Source organism: Pan troglodytes, chromosome 3 (genome assembly GCF_028858775.2).
Source record: "Pan troglodytes isolate AG18354 chromosome 3, NHGRI_mPanTro3-v2.0_pri, whole genome shotgun sequence".
NCBI lineage: Eukaryota > Metazoa > Chordata > Mammalia > Primates > Hominidae > Pan > Pan troglodytes.
This window is the reverse complement of record NC_072401.2, coordinates 114,815,684-114,836,734: the sequence shown is the minus strand read 5'-3', so window position 1 is coordinate 114,836,734 and position 21,051 is coordinate 114,815,684. Positions and strand designations below refer to the sequence as shown.

Genomic DNA, 21,051 nt, shown 5'->3' with positions numbered 1-21,051 from the left:
ACTGGGGAAAAAGCTACACAGACATGGGGAGGATACACAAACTATACACAGACAGTGGCCTTGCTGGGAATTGATTCTTTTTTCTCATCAATGTTATAAGGAAATGACACTGAACAAAATGATATTACTCAAGGACCCACTGTACTGCAGATTAATGGCATTTGCTTCTTTACTATTCTACTGAATTTGCAAGATGCGGTTGTTGAGCAAGACATGTCCAACTTTAGCCCAATATACATATAGTTCCCCACTTACCTGTAGCATGTTTCCCATCCCTCTCTAGCCAGTACTTCAACAGTGCATGACTCTGGTCTTGAAGAGAGTTGGGATTTTCAATTCGAATTTGATGAATTTGCTCCTCAGTGAAATCCAGTTCTCTTGCTAATTCTAGAAGATAAAATACTACTTTGTAAACACATTAACTTCAAGGTTTCAGTCTCTACATTTTGCTTTGTGATTTTGTAAATGATGTGTTCTTTATATTGTGGTGAGTATTTGAGTTCCTTAATTTCTACATATTAGAAGTGACTCTTATATGCCTTTGTTCTTCTAGTACTAATTATGGATTTTTTTCCCTAAAACTGGGTATAGAATTGATCACTGCATAGTGAAAATAGTAAGTGTGAGGCAGCAATGATAAGATATGTATAATTCAGGCCCATTTGATTCCAAAATGCAAATGAGATCATTAATACTTGCTTATACTTTTAAGCAAGATAATGGAAAATAAATGACTGATAACAAAAGAAAAAAGTTTCTCCCTTTAATTAACATAGGTGATGTTTTGAGTATTATAAATCCTGTTTCTGGATACTTTGATAAATACTAGTTGTAGCTATATTATGGTGGTTGGATAAATGCCTTTCTTTGATTTGATGTCAACTGAATAAGAGGTCGAGGAAGCATTAATTGATCCAGGGAAGAAGACACAAAATTTTCCTTTGAATTCTACTATTAACCTTCCATATGGATTGGGTGGGCCCAGTAGCTCATGCCTGTAATCCTAGAACTTTAGGAGGCTGAGGTGGTAGGGATTGCTTGAGGCCAGAAGCTCAAGACTAGCCTGAGCAACATAGAAAAACCTCATTTCTACAAAAAATAATTTTAAAAAATTAGCTGGGTGTGGTAGTGTTTGCCTGAGGTCCTAGCTACTCAGGAGGCTGGGGCAGGAGGATCACTTGAGCCTGGGAGTTTGAGGTTACAGTGAGCTATGATTGTGCCACTACACTCTGGCCTAGGCAGCAGAGCATGATCCTGTCTCTGTAAAACAAAACAAAACAAAAACAAAATAACAAACAAAAAAACATTACATATGGATGCTTATACATTATGGGGTGTGTGTATGTGTGTGTGGGTAAATAGGGTGACCTCTTTTGAAGGCAATTTGACAATATCTTTCAAAATTAAAAATATACGTATCTTTTCCCCAGTAATTCTACTTCTAAGAATATGCCCTATAGATATACTCACAAAAATATACCAATGCACAAGAATATTTACTGCCGTTACTGGGAAACCACCTAAAGCCCATCAACAAAAGCCATTAATAAAATTATGGAACCTCCATATAGTGGAATTAAATACCCACTTAAAAGAATGAAATACATGTGTATATGTTAACGGACTACTTATGAGGAATATTATTCAGTAAAACTTTTCTTACTTTTAAATAACAGGCATAAATATAGGCACTGTATATTTTTTCTAAAAGCATGAGAAAGTATTAGCAGTTACTTCTGAGGCACACGGCTAGAAGACAGAAGTAGGTGTGAGAGTCATATTTACTTTTCATTCTGTGTCATTCTATATGGTGGTAGGATTTGAATTTTTACCAAATATATACATATTGCCTTTACTATGTAGGTATGGATACAAACATATTTAAAAACCAAAATAAATAATTCTGAATGTTATCTAGTAAGTCAATCACGGATAGTTTGGTATCATTCTCTCCCCTAAAACACCGAATTAGTGAAGTCTGATCAGTATGTAAGAATTACTTTAAAATAATTAAAAGTGAGAAAGTGGCCACTTCTCCCATTTCCAGTCATGTACTCTAAATTAGTAGTTATCTTTATGAGTATTATGGGCTCCTATTCATCACCAAATCTAAGAAATGGAAAGGAAAAGAATATTATTTTACAATGTTTGTCTCTTCGAAGTAGTCACAAGTGATACTAAAAAAAAAAAAAGAAGCCAGACTGAGAATCTTGCTTTAATAGGTTAAGTCACACGTAGATGAAAATGTATAGTTTTTAAAACATACAAATCATAATGCGTAAAGTATATTGATTTTAGAATTCACTTTTCCTTAATAAATTATTAACATAAAATTTCTATACTTAAACACTCTCATTTCTCAAAAATATTAGTGAAATATCTCATTCATGTGTGTTTTAACACTTACCCAAAGCAATTTTTAGTGTTGTTTACTATGAAGATTTTTGACATAAGGTATCTAAAAGAAGGAGCCCTGGTTAAATCTCACATCAAATTTGATAAAAATTACATCTAAAAATGATTTTGAAACATAATAATCTCCCCCAAATTTAGATATCCACAACTGCCAACGGAGGTTTCTGAAGGTTGGTATATTCTCTAAATCTTCAAATAGAAAGTTCTATTATTCTAAATTTCAGAGATGATAAAAGGCCTGCCCTGGGCTATACCATTAGCTGATGCAGAGCCCAGGTTTTCTAGTTCTCAGTTTATTCTTCTTTTCATGTATTCTTTCTCAAGAAAGTGGGGGGTACCTTTTATGCTGTGAATGACACCTGACTGATGCATCTATGTCAGGTTTTGTTGAAAACCTGGGTCACATTCTTTTTACCTGTCCAGCTGAAGCCAAGGTGATCAGCAATATAAGCCAGCCTTTCCTCGATCCGTTCCTGCTCATCCTGTGGATCTGGAGAAGGTCAAAAACAGAATGGCCAAAGGTTGTCTATGACAGGAGAGGAACCACAGTACTGATTCATTCAAAGAAAGGAAGTCACTTCTCCAAATATTTGAAAGCACAAACTAGATACTACACTTCAGATCATATTGTGTGTCTGATTTCTGGGGTGGAATGGGGAATAGATCTAATATGAATCATGAAAACCATCTGCTTCCATATCTCTTTAATCAAGACTAGTTACTAGACATAATTATATAAGTTGCTGATTTCTAGTAATCTTATGACTTTTAAATTATTGCAGAGAATACTGCCCACCAAGAAGACCACCATCTTGTTCATGAAACACCAGAGAAATCATAAATGGGATGCAGAAGTAGAGCAATTGGCTAGGACCTCCTATTATTGCTTGTGGAGGGATAGATCATTTCCAGGTCATGTCTGAGAGGAATCACATCAGAGATTCACAAGAGATGTTGATCATGAGCTGATCAGGCCATCCTGAGAAGTGTGGCCAGAAACAACATTTGGTCCTGGTGACCTTGGAGAAACGAGGATAAAAGCATATGCATTTTTATGTGTATATTGTATCTGTATGCATATATGTCTTTTGGGCAAAGTTTCTGCCTTCTTGCTATTAAGCTTATATACTACTCACTCCTATAAACTATAATTTTCCCATTCATGTTTAACTCCCACTGATTGATAGGCAGCATTTTAGACCATGGTATAGGAAAGTTTGTATAACCTCAATTTAAGAATGACAGTCTTCATTGTAGAGATATTGGAAGAACACAGGCTACTTTTCAAAGCCATCTATGGTTTCCTTTTTTATAAGTCAAAGAGCCATCATCCCCTCACAGTCAACTTAAACTGTGCAAAGTTTGAGTTTTTGTTGTCTGCTGCACCTAATGAGAGTACATTCTCCATTCATCTACCACATAAATGAAAAGCATATTTTTACCTTAGGTTTGTTTGCTTAAAGTATTTACCAATGGTATCTGAAATCCAACCTTTCTGAATCAAAAACAGATCCACAACAATAGAATTTCATGTTATGTGAAATCTTCTCAAGCAAATGGCTTCCTAATGATTACAAAATTGTAAGTACAAATTATTTTAAAGTATGCGAAGGTAAGAAGAAAAGCAATGTCTTCATACTATGAAACAAAATACAATATATTTCTGTGCAAAAGTGCTTAATTTGAGTCTAAGCTTGGGACTTCAGAACAACAAAACTCAAAGCTCGCATGGCCTTATTACGTGCAGAGGCTAAAGAAAGGCAAGATCACTGTTGCCCGGTTATTATGTTTATGTTTTCCATAAGCATTCTCATTACTCAATCTTGAGATTGTTTTCTTAGACAAGAGTATACAGAGAAAGCACAAAACACAAAAGGCTTACACAAACACATTAGCCACTACAGAAAGCTTAAAGAAAATGAGACACAAATCATCAAATAAAACAAACATACAAAAAAACTATATCAATTTTATGACATGCGTAGCACAGGGAATCCCGGTGGCTGGCAAATACCTTCAGCATGGTCATGGCCATTTTCATCAGGGATGCGTTCAATCAGAGTCTCAATAGACTCATCCCAAATGGGCCTTGTGTCAAAGATGTCCTCAGGAACTGAGTGCTCGGTCTCAACAGGTGGCAGATTTTCAATTACTGATACTTCCAGGGCACTACTACTTTCATCGTCTGAAACTATTTCCTGCTCCCTCTCTGACTGTGTCAGCCTATCCACTAACTTGGAAGCCTCATCACTAATCTCCTCAAAGAATTCTATGGAATTTCTGTAAAGGTCAAAGAAATGCTCCTTACTTTCTTTTGTGGGGCTTGTGGCCCCCCTGCAGGAAGATGTAGTGCTTCTGCTCTTAACTGGCAATCGGGATGTAAGTATCTTTGGTCTTGTGGCCCCTTCTTCTGATTCTAACTCAAGTTCCTCGGCCCTCTCTCTGCTCTCTGTTTCTGTCTCAGTGTAACTTCGGGTTTTTACTGGGCATTTGGTCTTTGAATCCAAAGAACTAGCATCAGATTCAGATTTGCTTCTATTATCTGGTGCGATGCTTGTCATGTCCTGTCCCTGAGGAGCCACTGTCTTCTGGACAGAGGTGTCTAGATCTGAGAGCTGCTGTTCAACTCTTTGGAGGGGTACTTTGACAGGGAGTTTGGACTTTGGTTTTGCTTCATCCTCCTTATTTTCCTCATCTACACTGGATAGAAAATCTTCAGAAACTGAACTCTCATACTCTGCAGATGGAGGTGCTGGGGTGGAAGTGGGCATAGTCCTTACAAGAATTTTGGATTTGCTTTCAGTAGAAGGCACATTCTCCATGGGTGCAGTAGGAATCTCGATTACTGATTTCTGTTCTTCTGGGGAAGAATCGGGAGAATCATCACCCCTATCTGAATAAACAGACCTGGTGAGTGTGGAAAAATCTAACTGGACTTGTACAGTTGGTTCAGAAGAGTCGGGGCAGGATATCTGCTTTACACCAGAGAGAGGAGGTATATCACCCGTTTGCACGGTGGGGAGGTCCTTGGTCCCTACACTAACAGCCTCTTTTGTAGGTGTTTCAGTGGAGACTGAAATCCCCATTTGGGAGTTAAGTTGAGCATCCGAAGCAGGTATTTCCTCTACTTCCTCACTCAGGTCATCGGGAAGTAAGTCTGCCTCATCATCCACTGTTTCTTTTGATTCTGAAAGTGTTAGTGATTCAGCCGATGTCTCCAGTGGTAGGGGCTCAGCCCCAGTAGCCCCTTCTTTCACATCTTCAGAGAGAGTCTCTTCCCTGGATTCTTGACCAATTTGGAAAAAGTGAAAACTTTCATCTGCATAGGACCTTTTGGTCATATCAATGGCACCACTTCGGGTCATTTCAAACAATTTTCCTTCCTGAAACAGAAATGGGTTTTGCTCACTTGTTGGGGTCCCCTCTTCAGTTGGGGTCCTAGCAGGAGTGGTGTCAGGGGTGGTACCCTGTGATTGTCTGTCTACCATCAAACCAAATATCTTTTGTTCTTCCTCTTTCACACGAGCCTCAAAGGCTTCATCGTCTTCCCGAATTTCACTCCAAGAATCAGAATCCACATCAGTTTTTGTGATGATGACTTTGCTTATTTGTTCACCAACAACTGCTGTTGTAGCGGACATAGTAGGCTCGAAAGATGAAGAGACACTGTCTGATTGCATTTCCCACAAGGTACTTTCCTGTTGGGATTCCATTTTTATGTCCTGGCCCTCAAAATTAGATTCTTTGCTTAAAACAGTTCCACTAGAGGAGCTTGCCACTACAACGTCTTCAACAGGGGATGTGACGGTAACAGAATACACTTCAGAAGAGTGAAAACTTGTGGTGTGATTTGCATCTGTTTGGGTTTTGCTTTCTTCACTAGAGAAAAAAGATTGGGAAGGGACATTTTCATAAGGGCTAGTGATTTGTGGATCATAGATTTCATCAGTCTCAGCTAGGTCAGACACGGGAACATCCATGGAAAATCTATCTGTTTGAGTAGTAATGGATGAGTCTTGAGAGGGGCAGTCCTTTGGTAAGTTCTCAAATGTTTCATCAGTTTTTGTGACCTCTGTTTTTTGAATAGAAGATGTGGCAGATATGTCTTCATCTAATTCTTTTCCTTCAGATACCGAACAATGAGGCAAAGAGGATGAAGATGAAAAGCTTTCGCTGGGGCAATCTGCTTGTGGAGATTCTGCTCTAGAAACATCAAGCTCTTCTCCCTCTGTGTCTTTTTCATGAGTGCCTTGGAGAGCTAATGATTCTTTATAGATGACTGGCTGTTCATCAACATCATCACCAGTCGGACTCTGTAGACCTGAAGAGACAGGAGCGGCTGAGCTGCTAGGACTCATGGCCTCACATCCATGGCCATCACAGATTTTTGGCTGATCAGTGTCTCTGTTTAGCTTATCATAAGACCTGTCTTCAGCCTCAGTGGAAACAGCATGACTGTCTTCAGCTAAATGGGATTCAGAATCTTTTTCTTCTTCTGATTTGCCTGGCTCTTCCTGAGTATCTTCATTCATCTTGAAAGTATATTGTTTGGAAACGACAGGCTGGAATTGTACTTCTTCTGGACTGGAATTGGAGTCCATGCTTGATGGAAGTGGAGAAGGAGGTTGTACTCGAATCACTGGTTCTGGTAAAAGGCCTGAGTCAGCACCTTTTTTAAGCTGTGCCAACTCAGGTTCACTTTCTGAGGAGGAAGACACCTTCCTGCTCTCCGAAGTTACTAACACAGGGACACCACTTTCATCCTCCCCACTGCCTGTATGTTTTGGTTCATCCACATCTACTGAACAGTCAGCATCTGGGTCAGAAGATGAAGAAGATTCTTCTTGTTTGGGTTCTTTTTTGTAGTCCCTTTTCTGCTTTGCTTCTTGTTCAAGTTCATCAAACATTTTGATTTTGGTTACCATTTTAAACATCTCCTCTTCAGGTGTGAACCTCTTTTTCTCCCCGTTTTCTGAATCATCCTCCTCTGCACATTCATGAATCACAGCTGGTTTTGGTGTACTTACATCTGTGGTTTTGGGTGTAACCTCATAGCTGACTTCTTCAGAGCTGGGGGTGTCAGGAGAAAGGGGGCTCTTCCCTGAGCTCTCCATGAGCGATGTCTGCTCAAGACTGTCATCCTCAGCACTGCCATCAGGGTCTCGGAGTAGCCGGGACCGCACAGAGGCCACTTCCGTCAAGAGTTCTGTTTTGGCAACAGCTGCAGGAAGAGGAAAGTGACTTGGAAAAATTCCAGCCTTCATCTTTGGTTCAACAGGGCTGCTTTCCAGAGAGTCACGGCAAGGAGATTCTTTCAGAGGACTTGGCTCCAGAGAATCAGGGGTTTTGTGTGAAGAGTTATCTTCTAGCACAGGGCTGGCTTCCAGAGAGTCTTTGTGGCTCACTGCTAATGAGTCATCAGCCACAGCGCTGAGGACTTCGCTATCTCGGCTAGGGAGTGCAAGTTCTAACCCTTGGGGACTTCTAATGACTCCCTGAGGTTTTGATTCAGTTCCTGTATCTGTCTTTACAGAAGCCTCAGGCAGCGGCAAGGCCTTTGTCTCGTCTGAGGTGGCTGTGGATTCCTGAGCCTCACTATCAGTTTGTGTCTTGTGGGCTGAACTACCAAAGGTACGTTGACCTTCATCACAGGCTGCCTCCTCAGTCAGTCCTGTAGGTGTCTCTTTAGCTAATGCTACACTACAGCTGCCTGTGCAATCATCTTCTCTTTTAGGGCTTGTGTCTTTGGGAGAGCCTAGAGTGGCCTCTTTCTGAAAACTCTCAGTAGAGGTCTCTGAGTCCTCAGTGACTGTGGCACCTCGCTCTTCAGAGCCACCAGTAATGTCTTTGGTCGTGGGATGCTCTTTTTCTGAACGAATTTCTGTGGTGGTTTCTGTCTTGGTGCTTTCCTTTGTTTCCCCAGTTTGCTCCTCACTTTTCTTTGGTGAGAAAGAAAGGCTTTCTGGGCTCGTCTCAGGGGTCTCTGCTAGGCCTTCATGCTTATAGCTTTCTTCTGAACTAATCTGAGGGGTCCCCTCCATCAGGCTGCCACACGGAGAGCCGGCTACCCCCTCATTCTTTAGGCTTTCAGAACTGCCATCTAAAGCACCGCTTTGTAAAGACAGAGCTGGAAGGAACTCATCTTTCATGTAGTCGAGTGGAAATGTTGTGTTGAAAGGACTAGTGAGTACTTGGTCTAAGTGAAGCTGTGCCTTTTCTGTCTCCTCACTCAGGCGGAATTGTTGGTATTTGTCATTGTCTTCCAACTCTTGCTTAATGACCTCAGAGAAGTCAGTGGAGGTTTTCCTATCTGGGCTGATCTGTAGATCCATGTCTCCCTGCTCATCAGCCATCTTTTCTTTGGGGACTTCGCTCTCTCTGTGGGTTTCTTCTTCAGGCACTGACTGAACAGGTTCAGGTATTTTGTGGCTGAGAACTTTCTCCTTTCCTCCAGCTGCATCTTCTTTCTTAACTCCTATGGAGGAAACACGAACTCCTCTTTTGGATTCTGCTGTGCCCGTTACCGGGATTCTCTGGCCTCGTTTGATTGTCTGATTCTCTGTTTTCTGAGCTTCTCTCTGGGTTAGTATCGGCCCCTTTTCTTTTTCTACCCGAACTTTACCTTTCTCTTGTGGCTGCTTTTGTTTTGCTGATTTGTGCTCAAAGAGTCCAGTTTTATGTTTAGAAGGGTCCTGACCTGACTGGAAAGCCTTCATCAGCTCCCGAACAGACATGGTTTCCTCGATCCTCTCTGTTTTTGAAGTGGGGGATACAGGTGGTTGCTTTTCTGTTTTGCCAGAAGGTGACACAGGCAGGTGCTTCTCAGTTTTCCCAGCTGTTGATACAGGTTGGTGCTTGTCCGTTCTTCCGGAGGGTGAAACAGGCAAGCGTTTTTCTGTTCTCCCAGGCGATACTGGCGGGTGTTTTTCTGTCCTCCCGGAGGGCGATACAGGTGGACGTTTGTCTGTTTTGCCTGAAGGCGAAACAGGTGGGTGTCTTTCTGTTTTTGTAGATGACACAGGAGAGTGCCTTTCAGTTTTTGTCGAGGGTGATACAGGTGAGTGTTTCTCAGTTTTACTCGATGATGACGCAGGTGAATGTCTTTCCGTTTTTGCAGAGGGTGACACAGGTGAGTGTTTCTCAGTTTTACTTGATGGTGATAGTGGAGGGTGCCTTTCAGTTTTTGCAGAAGAGGAAAGAGTAGAGTGTCTTTCTGTTTTAGGGGAGGGAGACCCTGGCGCATGTCTCTCTGACTTCAGAGAGGGTGACGCAGCTGGATGTGGCCTGTGGGTGGTCTTTTTTGGCACGTCCTCCTTGCCTTTGACTCTGATGGGCAACTTGCTTCGACCTTTCTGTTCATCTTCCACTCGCTTCTGAAGGGCCTTTACTTTGTCCTTTATGGAACCAATGGGAGTTTCTTCTATCAAAGGAGATGTGGCCTTGACAGTGGGAAGGGGTTCAGGGGCTAAACCTGGGTCTTCACCTAATGACTCTTCTGAACTACCTTTTTTAAGTTCAGCTTTCTCTGCACTAGCTTGTAAACCTTCCTCTTTTTGTTTCTGCTTTTCTTTTAATTTCCTTCTTACTGGCTTCTTTATTCCCAAGCTTGGTTTGTGCTGTTTCTGTGTACTCTGTGTCTCATCTGGGGGTATGTCTTTCCCTTCCTTTTCAGAGCTCCTGCCAACAGCCGGAGCCTCACATTTCTTCCCTGCCTTGTCTTGAACTGTCTGTAGCTGCTCTTTGGGAAGAGGCACATAGGTATTCAGATCATCAGTAAGGTAGTTCACTAGCCCAGTTGAGTCTTTCTCTACTTTTCCTTTGATCTCTTTATCTATTCTAACTTCTACACATGGATATTCAGTGATTTCTAAAGGTGCTTTTTGCCTAGCCTCTTCTATTTCCTCATCACTGACAATAACCCATTCCTCTTCAACTAATCCTCCCTCAGACCGAGAGCTCTGCACACTGCTTTCATCTCTTGTGCAGGTTCCACTTCTCAGGATTTCATTCACTTTCTCTAAGTCCTCTTTAACTCTTTCAACGATTTCAAAAGGCTCTCCTGGCTCTTCCTCAGCAGCCTTCACCAGCTCCTTCACTTTAATAGAACCTGCCTTATCAGACACATCTGTGGTCAAGATGGCGGTCATTTTGATCAAATCTTGTTTCATCTCAGAAACTTCAGAGAGCAAGTCCGGACTTGCTAGGACAGGAACTTCATTAACCAGGTGACTTTTCAGGACAGATGTTTCTGTAGATTCTGTCTCATCATCTTTGATGTGAATGAAAAACATTGAAAGTAAAATGGAAATCAAAAAAGATATTGGCAAATGTAATCAGGACTGAAACGACACAGCGTCTTTTCCTGTGGTGGTGGTGGTGGGAGGGGCAACAAAATGGGCTGGGAATGGTAGATCCACAAGGCCTCAGGGTACAAGAGCAAAGCAAGGCTAACGAAAAAAAAAACAACTGAAAAGGAAAAATGAGCAGGAAATAACTTGCTTAATTTTTCTCACTTGTAGCACATCCACACATACAACAAAGCTAAAACAAGACGCACATACACACACAAAAAAAACACTACATATCAAAACAAAGAACGCAGTGAAATTACACAGAGGTATCTCAAGATTGTTCAGATGTTACAGATCAATGTTGAAAAAAAAAGAAAACCAACCATGAGGAAAAAATAAGAAAAAAAGCATTAGAAATTGCAGAAAGTTGATTTCCTCTAGGAGAAAGCCAGTAGTAGCAAGCTCAGAATAACATCTAATGATGTATATACATTTTTAATCATATAAAAGTCTGAAATTCAGTATGTTTAGTTCTACCAATATACAAAGACTATATAAAATACATCTGAATCAGCTGCAAACCGGCATTTCATCTAAGGGAAATTCACACCTAACAATGAAACAAACAGTCTGGTGCTACGAGGCATGGTCCTTTCCTTGGAGCAACCTCCTTGTTTAGACACAGAATGGACAGACCAAGGAGGGAAATAAAGGAAAGGAAAGAAAAACAACAGAAACAACAATTGTGATTAAACTTATAAGTGAGTCCAAAGTTAAAATGTGATGCATGGCAACCCAAGTCAGAGACAGTCACACGGGACACACACACAGTTTATGTAAGCCAAGTTATTTCCATGCAAAGCAAAGGTGGAGTAAAACGGCTGGGAGAGGCGGCCTTGCTGAAACGTATGGGCAGGAGGATGGCGGGAATTTAGAACAGACATGTAAAACATTACTGTGGCGAAGTGTACTTATTTCCCTATGAGTCCATGCATAAGCTGCTGAAGGTGGTATATTGAGGCTTAGGTTGTGGGGGCTTACACCCATTAAGGTTAAGGAAGAAAACTCAGTAAACTCTTCTAAAATGTACTGATAAAAAGACTTCAGGTAAGAGTCCCTTCCACAGAGCACTTCTTTAGAGATTAGTTTATACCTAGATGAAGATTATTTAATGATTATCTTTAAATCAAAAGCAAACTTGAGTCTGTATTTAAAACTTCTGAAACACTCAAAACACCTAGAAATCCTTCAGGAAAATCCATGGCATCATAGCAACATGGTAACATTTTTTTTTCTTTTTTTTTTTTTAACAACTGAGCCATATGGATGAATTAATTTTTAATTCTTACTAGTTTGTATCAGGGGAGCAAAGTAAGAGGCCATTTAAATAAATGGAGTAGTTCTGAAGAAGAAAGTGGGAGAATAAAGTAAAATCACTTAAAAAAAGGAATCAGTGAAGGCAATGTGATATGTCATATAAACAAAAGTGCCTTCTCTTGGGAGAATCTGTATTTGTTGAGAAGATACAGTATGTGAATTTACACATATAAATTTATTAAAATAATTTATACCAATACAAATTTGTTCAATTATATAAACCAATGAAAACATCCAGAATCTCAAACATTCTAGATCTGAATAATGCTTTAACATGAGGGTAAGCCTCATTCAAAGCAACTTCCATAACTTAGTAGTAAATTACATTGTCCTAGGACTTTAAAAAAGCCCTCAGATCATTGTGTAGGGCCACATGAGCATATTAAACATGGTTCTAAGTTTTCTCATTTTGGGAATATACTGTGAAATACAGCAAATCAAAATAAACTCTGAAATAAAGTTTATTGATATTCAATAAACTTTAAAAATCAGATTTTAAAAAAGCATTTGGGGCACAGAAGCAGAAATCTGTAAAATTCAACTGGAGTTTCCACACAAGAAGCCAGAGAGTCACTAGAAATAGTCCAACAAACTAAAATCTTAATTGGATATTACAAACCTGAAATGAGTTCTAAGATAGCTCTTTTAAGGTCTGTCAAAACCAGTGCTCTCTCTACTAAATCAGGTTTGGGATTTGCATCATTATTTAAAATTAACCCTATAATAACATGCTGTTGTGATTAGTAATTTTATCCAGGGGGTTTTAATTTTTGCATTCTTGGCTCTTCATTTTTGTTTATTTTTGTTTTGTGGTTTTTTTTTCAGAAAGTTTTCACAGAAGTCTGTTAGACCTCAGCTCTAAAGACATTGGTTACACTTCACCACAGTAAAAAGTGCAAAAGAGTGATGGGGGAGGGGGCAGGCATTGGATGGGGTTAGCTTCAGCTAAGAACTATTAGACAGTATCACTTTTGCAGGTGTATCCTACAAAAATAATGAGCTCTCTACAGAAGTCACTATTGCATTACATAAAAAGTGATACTGTCATGTCAGTGCTTAAAAAATGATGAGATGACAGTGTTTTGCTAACAAATGGACAAAACGGTAGGGTGGGTTTCTAAACAAGCATAACAGCAATACCAGGGTTAACAAGAATGTCAAAAGAAAGTGAATGCTTAGATGAATAATCATTGCATTTTACTGCTAATTAGCTCGCAAATTAGGTATATTTGTAATTTAACTGGCCAAGCTGCTTTTATAAATATATTAATGATTAATAAGGATAATATAAAAATTTAATTACTATAGTGGTTAGTAATAGCAACTAGCTTGCATTTTAATTCATGCTTCTTTTTATGGTAGCCAGCTTTCAAACAAACTCAATTTTCTTTAAATTCTTACTTTTTTCTGATGTCATATCGATCTGAAAGAAAACATACATAAATTGAATGGTTACAAATACTGCCTTGGCTCATAGCCCCTGGTGTGCACAAAAAGCTCCTATTCATAATTATACATGTTGGGTGACACCATAGCTATAGGAAGGTCAGAGTAATTTGCTGCATTTTTTCCTGAGAGTCTCCATGATTCTTATCCTGACTTTGAAAAAAACCTTCTGTTTTCTAGACATTACAGGTAGAAAGTCCTTTCTAGCATGTTAATCCTGGGAAGATATGACCCAGGCTGGTTTTGATGTTGGAATACATATTTAGGGAATACATCAGAAAAAGGGTGAAGTCAGTATTGAATAATAAGTATCCATTTAGTGGAGAAAAAGGAAAGGATGACAAACAGCAACGCTAGGGTGATGTGTTCTACAGAAGTAGTTTCATTATCGTTAATAATAAGCCAGCATTCCAGATCCTGAAAAGAATATGAACTGGATCTATTGCCCTAAATAGTTCCAGAAAGTATTCAGTAGGAAAATTATCTAACAGAAAAAAGTGATTTGTGAACATGGCAAAACTGGCTTCCCTATCATTTTTAACAGCTGTGGTGGTAGGGTCACTGAGTACAGGAAGGAAATGGAGTATGTGAAGCAAAGAGTGACTGTGCAGTTGAGGGAAAGAATGACTTCAGTCTTAAGTCGATTGTGTATATGGCTATGTGCGGCAGGACAGTGCGTCTATAGTCACCTCTCTCACCCTGCTCCATTGCAAGGTATCAGAAAAAAAATGAATCCGGGGCATCTTCTGAACTGATAAGGGCTTACATTTTAAGCTGGTGGGTATAAGGGTATTTATTATATTTTTTATTTTGAATGCATTGGAATAACATTTAAAAAAAGAAAACTAGTATATTTGAAAACATTTACATATAACTAATAACATATGCATCTGTCTATCTTAGAAACAAATATATTATTTTAAGTTTTCCAATTATGTTTTTCATTTCTATTATAATATTTGGGCATTTTCAGATCTTTATAACGGAGACAAACACACATTTGCTTTAAATATTGAAGCAGGTTTAATTCATATAGCTATTTATTCAAGGTAACCTCTCTAAGACTTGCTTTCTTCATCAATAATGTAGTATTTAATAACAAACACCTCATAGGTAGTTGTGAGAGATCAACAATGATGAGGCGTGTGCAACACTTAGTAAAGATCCCACTTTATAAGAAATTATTATTATTAGCATAGTTCTGCATTATGATATTATAGTCTAAGGAATCAGCTATATGCTTCTTAAAGTTTTTTGGTCTCAGTGTTTATCAAACTCTTTGGTCTTAGGGCCCCTTTACACTCCCAAAAATTACTGAGGAGCCTGAAAAACTTCCGATGGTGTGTGATATGTATAAATAGATATCCATATTACAAATGAAGGCTGAGAAAATGCTAGAACCTAAGAGTATGCAAGCATACATTCCATTAATTGCCAGAGTGGCAATATCATCCCATGTAGTATAGCCTCTGGGAGACTCCTTTATAGTTTGTGAGGATATAGAAGTTTAAAAGGCAAATAATGTCTTAGTACATTTTTTATGTACTAAGATTTAATTAAAAATTAATTAATTAAAAATTAAGACATTAATAATGTCTTAGTACAAAAAGAGTTTCAACCACTAGATGTCTTCCGACTAAGAACCCCTGAGATAATGGTTTAGCTCTCAGTAGTTGGTGGAAAAATATAGTATTGCATAGCGACATGGCAACAATTTACAAGGAAACTTTACTATTCCCTTAAGTTGCTCCACAAGATGAGAAAACAGAGGCTTAGAGAGGTTAAGTGAAATTGTGCCCCTTTAATTACTAAGAAGAACCGCCTACCCCGTCTAAGAACACAGGTTAACTATGTGCTGTTATTAGTGGTTACAGCAATGACACAGCCGATAACAAGTGACACTGTCATAAAATTACCTCTTCCTCCTGTTCTTGATCTGACTCTGATTCCTTTCCGCCCCAAGATGCCATACAAGATGAAAAAAAGAGAGAAGGAAGAGTAGAGAGTATTTAGAAGAAAAGGAAAGAGTAAATAAATACCCTTTCAACAAGCATCAACAGGCAAGCATACAGTCAGCATACTCTTTTTTTTTATTACTAACAGTTTATAGAAGACAGGCAGAAAAGAAGATTGGCTTAAGTACAAAGTTTATAGATTCAAGAGACAAAAGAACCAACATTATAAATATACTAATTCCAGATACTAGGTCACCAGAGCAGTCTCAAAGTTTGACCTTAAATGAAGTGGATGGCATTTGTCTTTAGAAATAGTGATGATAATATCCCAATCATTACAGATATTGGTTGAAAATATTAAAAGCTACAAATAAGCATATGGTGGAAAATTTTCAATACACAGGCAATATTTAGAAGCATTATTCTAACAAAGAGCTACTAAATTCTTTCTTTTTTTTTTTTAATAGAGACAAGGTCTTGCTATGTTGCTCAGGCTGGTCTTGAACTACTAGACTCAAGCAGTCCTCCTGCCTTGGTCTCCCAAAGTGCTGGGATTACAGGTGTGGGCCATGGTGCCCAGCCAAGAGCTACTAAATACTAAGGTATATTTTCAATGTACAATGTCTGGGATTTTTTTCTTTTTGAGTTACAAATTAGAAAATTGTACTGGACTATCACAGCATTAATAGCTGTGTCTGATATGTCTTGACTTAGAAATAAAACGTAATAATAAAGTTAATGCTTTCTCTTAGAGCACACTGAAAGCTCACTGAAATCAGCCAAAGCTCAGTCATCTTTCTTTAACACTCAGGTGGCTTGCCCGCAGCAGTACATATTTTTTTGTGGTTCTTATTGGCATACTGCCTCCACTGACTCACTACTAATCAGCAATACAAACCCCAAAATATATTCTGCACCATCAAAATACAATGAAATTATGCTCATTTGGGTTGATATACCCATTTCTATATTTTAATTCTTGGAATAACATGTATATTTAAATATACAAATAATATTTTATTTTATTCATTTAATAAAAATTTACAATGTCAAACCTAATGCTATGAGCTTTTCTCTAGATGGCTGATCTCTATTTACAAAAATAATTCATTAAGCAAATATAAAATTTAACAATTGTGGTGGGGAAAAAGAAGTACAGGACTTTTTTGTTTTGTGATGTCAAGATTTAGGATTTTAAATATATCCCTGCTTCCCCTCCAGGTCTCAGCAGTCACCACTCATCACCCTTCCCAACCTGTTATATAGACACTGACAACTTCTGCATCCACCTATAGATTGCCATGTGGGAGCTTCCTATTCAAAAGAAATATTGGTTAAAAAAATTTAAAAGAATGAAACATAAATTATCCACAACATTTAATTGATTTGGTTGTCTTTGATTTCATCAGAGTATTCAAGGAATTACGTGAGGGGGAGAGATTTCAAAAGAAAGGAATTCCTGTAGGTAGACTTGGGGTCAGAAATTAATGTATTTCTCCTTTTCAACAATGTTTTAAATCTACTCATAACATGGCGATATGTTTTTTACTAATCAACTATTTCTACTATTTTTTATTTTAACCAACAATTTACACAAGTTATGTTGCCTAAGCTGCCCTTGAACTCCTGGGCTCAAGTGATCCTCTCACCTCAGCCTCCAGAGTAGCTGGGACTACAGGTGTGCACCATCACACCAGTTTATATGCTCCTAAAATATGATAAGTTTGAAGATTAATAGTTAATTACTTAGAAAAAATAAAATATCATGGGGCAGCTCTGAATTTAATAATATGTAAGCCACCTGTGAATTGGTAGTAAACAGAAGGTGATGAACTCTAATATTTTCATAGGGCCGAATGCACGAGTATGGTCGCAGGAAAGCACATGAAAACAATAATGAAGAAAAGCCAATTAGTTTTAAAAATTTCTTCAAAAAGTTAAATCTGAAGCCAAATTTTCTTACTTCCATGCCCAATGTGTATTAATAGACTTTTTGCATCAAAGTGCATTTAACATGAAATCAGGTGGCACTAGGTTTTTTCTTAAGTGGAAATCGTAAATCTGACAGAGAATCAAACGTGATTATTACACGTGCTTTCAATCAGTCTTTGTTGGTATTCATTTTATTAGGTCAGTGCAAAAGCAATTGCTGTTTTTGCCATTACTTTTGCACTGACCTAAAACAAGATTTAAAAATCAATTCCTACTCTACCTGAATTGCACTATAGCAGATTTTACGATACCTTTGTATAAATCGGCAAAGTGATGTTTAAGTTGCAAATAGCTTGATGCACCAGGCCTCTCGTGGATTTTGGCTCCTTCATAAATGATAGTCGTCCGCAAGGTTCCTGAGTTGTATCGCGTACCTTGAACAAGAAAGACATACATGCTTCACCCATATTTTGATTTGCAGTATTTACTTTAACTAGATGATGCTTGAAAGGGGAAAGTAAAATTCATTTGTTAATGCTAGGTAAGAACTCAAAGGATTTCCTTTCTCTTTTCCTATTACCATTTGGAAAGCCTTTTTAAAAATCATTCAGCTTTCTTTTTTAGTCTTATTTAAGTATGGTAGACAAAAATTGCATATATTTAAGGTGTACAATATGATGATTTGATATATGTATACATTGTGAAATGATTAGCGTATCAAATTAATTAACATATCAATCACCTCATTCCCCTTTTTTGTGGTGAGAACACTTGAGATCTCTTAGCAAATTTCAAGTATATAATACATTACATACAATTAACTGTAGTTTAATGCTGTATATTAGATCTTCAGAACTTACTCAGCTTTTAAAATAATTATGGTAAAATATACATAACATACAGTTTACCATTTTTACTATTTTGAGGTAGAAAATTCAGTGGCATTAAGCACATTCACAAAGTTGTATAATCATTACTTCTATCCAGAATGTTTTTCATCCTATGCAGAAACTGTCCCCATTGAACAATAGCTCCCCATTGCCCTCTTGCCCAGCCCCTAATAACCTCTATTCTACTTTCTGTCTCTATACGTTTGCCTATTCTAGGAACATGTAGAAATGGAGCCATATAGTATTTGTGTCTGGCTTATTTTACTCAGCGTAATGTTTTCCAAGTTCATTCATATTGCATCATGTGTCAGAATTTCATTCCTTTTTAAAAAAATTGTGATAAATATATGTAACATAAAACTTATCATTTTAATCATAAAAATGATTAAACCTAAAAAGGTGTCTAGTTTGGTGGCATTAAGTACATTCACATTGTTGTATAATCATCACTACCTTCCATCTTTAGAACTTGTTAATCTTCCTAACTGAAATTCTGTATCTATTAAACAATAATTCCCCATTCTTCACTTCTCCTGTCCCCAGCAACCACTCTTCTACTTTCTATCTTTATTTCACTTCAAGGAGAGGTCAAAAAAATAAATTAAAAAAAATACTTTCTCTCTTTATGAATTTGACTACCCTAGGTACCTCATATAAGTGAAACCATACAATATTTGTCCTTTTGTGTCTAGCTTATTTCATTTACCATATTGCAGCATAAATTAGAATTTCCTTCCTTTTAAAGGCTGAATAGTATTCCATTGCATGTGTATACCGCATTTTGTTTGTGGACCTTTGGACTTTTGGGTTGTTTCCATTTTGGCTACCATGGCTAATGCTGCTAAGAACATTGGTGTGCAAGTAATTGAGTCTGTACTTTAAATTCTTGTGGGTGTACACCGAGAAGTAAATTGCTGAATCATATACTAATTTTATGTTTAACTTTTTGAGGAAAAACCATAGTGTTTTCCAAAGTCGCTGCACTATTTTGCATTTCCACCAGCAATGCATTAGGGCCCCAATTTGTCCACATCCTTCCCAACATTTGTTTATTTTCTGTTTGTTTGTTTTAATAATAGCCATCCTAATGGGTATGGAGTGGTATCTCTTCACAGTTTTGATTTGCATTTCCCTACGCTGTTGAACATCTCTTCATATGCTTATTGACCATCTGTGTATCTTCTTTGGAGAAATGTCTACTGAAGCACTTCCCTCATTTTGTATTGGGTTGTTTGTAGAATGATTCTGCACACCAACGATGTCAAACATTAGTTTAATTATATAGCTGTCTATGTTAAATGGATCCATTACCCCTGAGCAGTTACTGCTTAATGTGGTGATCTGTAAGAATCTATCATCAGTCAGGCAAAACAATTGAACCAGAAATGGCACAATGAGAGAGACTCAGCAGAGATCTTGGAAAAACTTAATAAGAGGTTTGCAGACACATATTTGGAAAAATAATAAGGGGTTAAAATAAAAAGAGTCATTGCTGATGAACAGTTGGAAATGAGTAGGTGAAGTAGGATTGGAAAAAAAACAACAGAAGCCAGCCTATACCTAAGAGGATTGAGCGTTAGGACCTCTGGATTAGTGAAATAAATTGTGAGAAACAAGAAGAAAAATGAGCTTGGAAAATAATGCAGAGTAGAATTATTACCTCCTTTTTATTTCCTGAATCTCTTATTCCTTCATATGTGGTCCCTTTTAGATTGGAATCTAAAATGAAACTTGCATATATCACCTCAAATCCCTAACTTGGTCTCTGTTTAGAGACAATAAACACCTGGTGCACACAAATGTCTCCATGCTGTTTATTGAATGAATTTATGAAAATATATCAAGTCTACAGCTCTATTGCAGATAATTTACTAGCTTAAGTGAGATGCTGGGTCTTTTGAGAGATTTTATTATAAAAAGTTGCCACTTAGAACTCTTTTGATCTCCACACTTGTGAAGTTCACGTATATTTTTAAATCTAAGCATAAATATTTAAAAGTTATAATAGATAAATAGGCTTTCCTTCAAATTTGGAAAATACCGGTCACTGTGCCTAATTAATGAGTTGGCTATTATTTGTCCTGTTATCATCCTTAAATATAGTCTATAAAAATTCAGGTTGACTTTGAACCTCAAAAATAAAAATGATTTGTTTCCCAGGGCTGTAAAACGTTACAAATATGGTTAAAAAGAAAACTCTGAAGATGACTGAAAAGCAAAAATTTTCTATTACTAAAGGAAGTCAAATTCTTCCTTGATCTTGAAAAAAAATGCATCACAAAATTCCATGTATATATTACCTTGACAAATAGAGGAAGTCTATTTTCTTTGAAGGCAAAAAAACTGAATATATGATGCTGGCCACTTTTAGTTAATGGTACCAAGTTGCCGAAACAATCAACGTAGATGGGTTTTCCTTCTAACACCTGAGTGAAAACAGAGAGAAATAACAATAAAGTAGCTGCAATTATACTTGTTGTTTACACAAAGAAGTGGTAGTACTACTTGGAACTTCAAATTCTTATAATACACATACAACCATCTTTAAATTGACAACTGACATTCTGTCTATCTGTGACACAGCATGTCCAGCACTCTTTCTTCTTACTAGTAATGGGAATCTTTAATGAATGGTGACATTTAATGTTCTCATTCCAAAAACTGTATCCCATTATTCCACAAACCCAAAATACATTTAAATCCTAAATTTAAACTTATGCTTGGGTAATTTTTTTTTTTTTTTTT

General features: G+C 37.7%; 1 protein-coding gene across 50 annotated transcripts in view; it reads right to left on the bottom strand.

Annotated features, from left to right (window-relative positions):
* ANK2 (ankyrin 2) overlaps positions 1-21,051 on the bottom strand; it is a 684,795-nt gene that overhangs the window by 19,754 nt on the left and 643,990 nt on the right. For 33 of the 50 annotated variants that reach the window (XM_054683338.1, XM_063809773.1, XM_063809768.1 and 30 more), the window contains 6 exons: positions 20,607-20,732; positions 17,728-17,850; positions 15,446-15,478; positions 13,485-13,506; positions 2,831-2,905; positions 256-387 (listed from right to left, as the gene is read on the bottom strand). In XM_054683338.1, the coding sequence (XP_054539313.1) occupies positions 256-387; positions 2,831-2,905; positions 13,485-13,506; positions 15,446-15,478; positions 17,728-17,850; positions 20,607-20,732 (511 nt within the window). Of the gene's footprint in view, positions 1-255; positions 388-2,830; positions 2,906-4,429; positions 10,685-13,484; positions 13,507-15,445; positions 15,479-17,727; positions 17,851-20,606; positions 20,733-21,051 lie in introns of all 50 variants that reach the window. The other 17 variants (XM_063809764.1, XM_054683323.2, XM_063809765.1 and 14 more) reach the window with 3 other exon arrangements.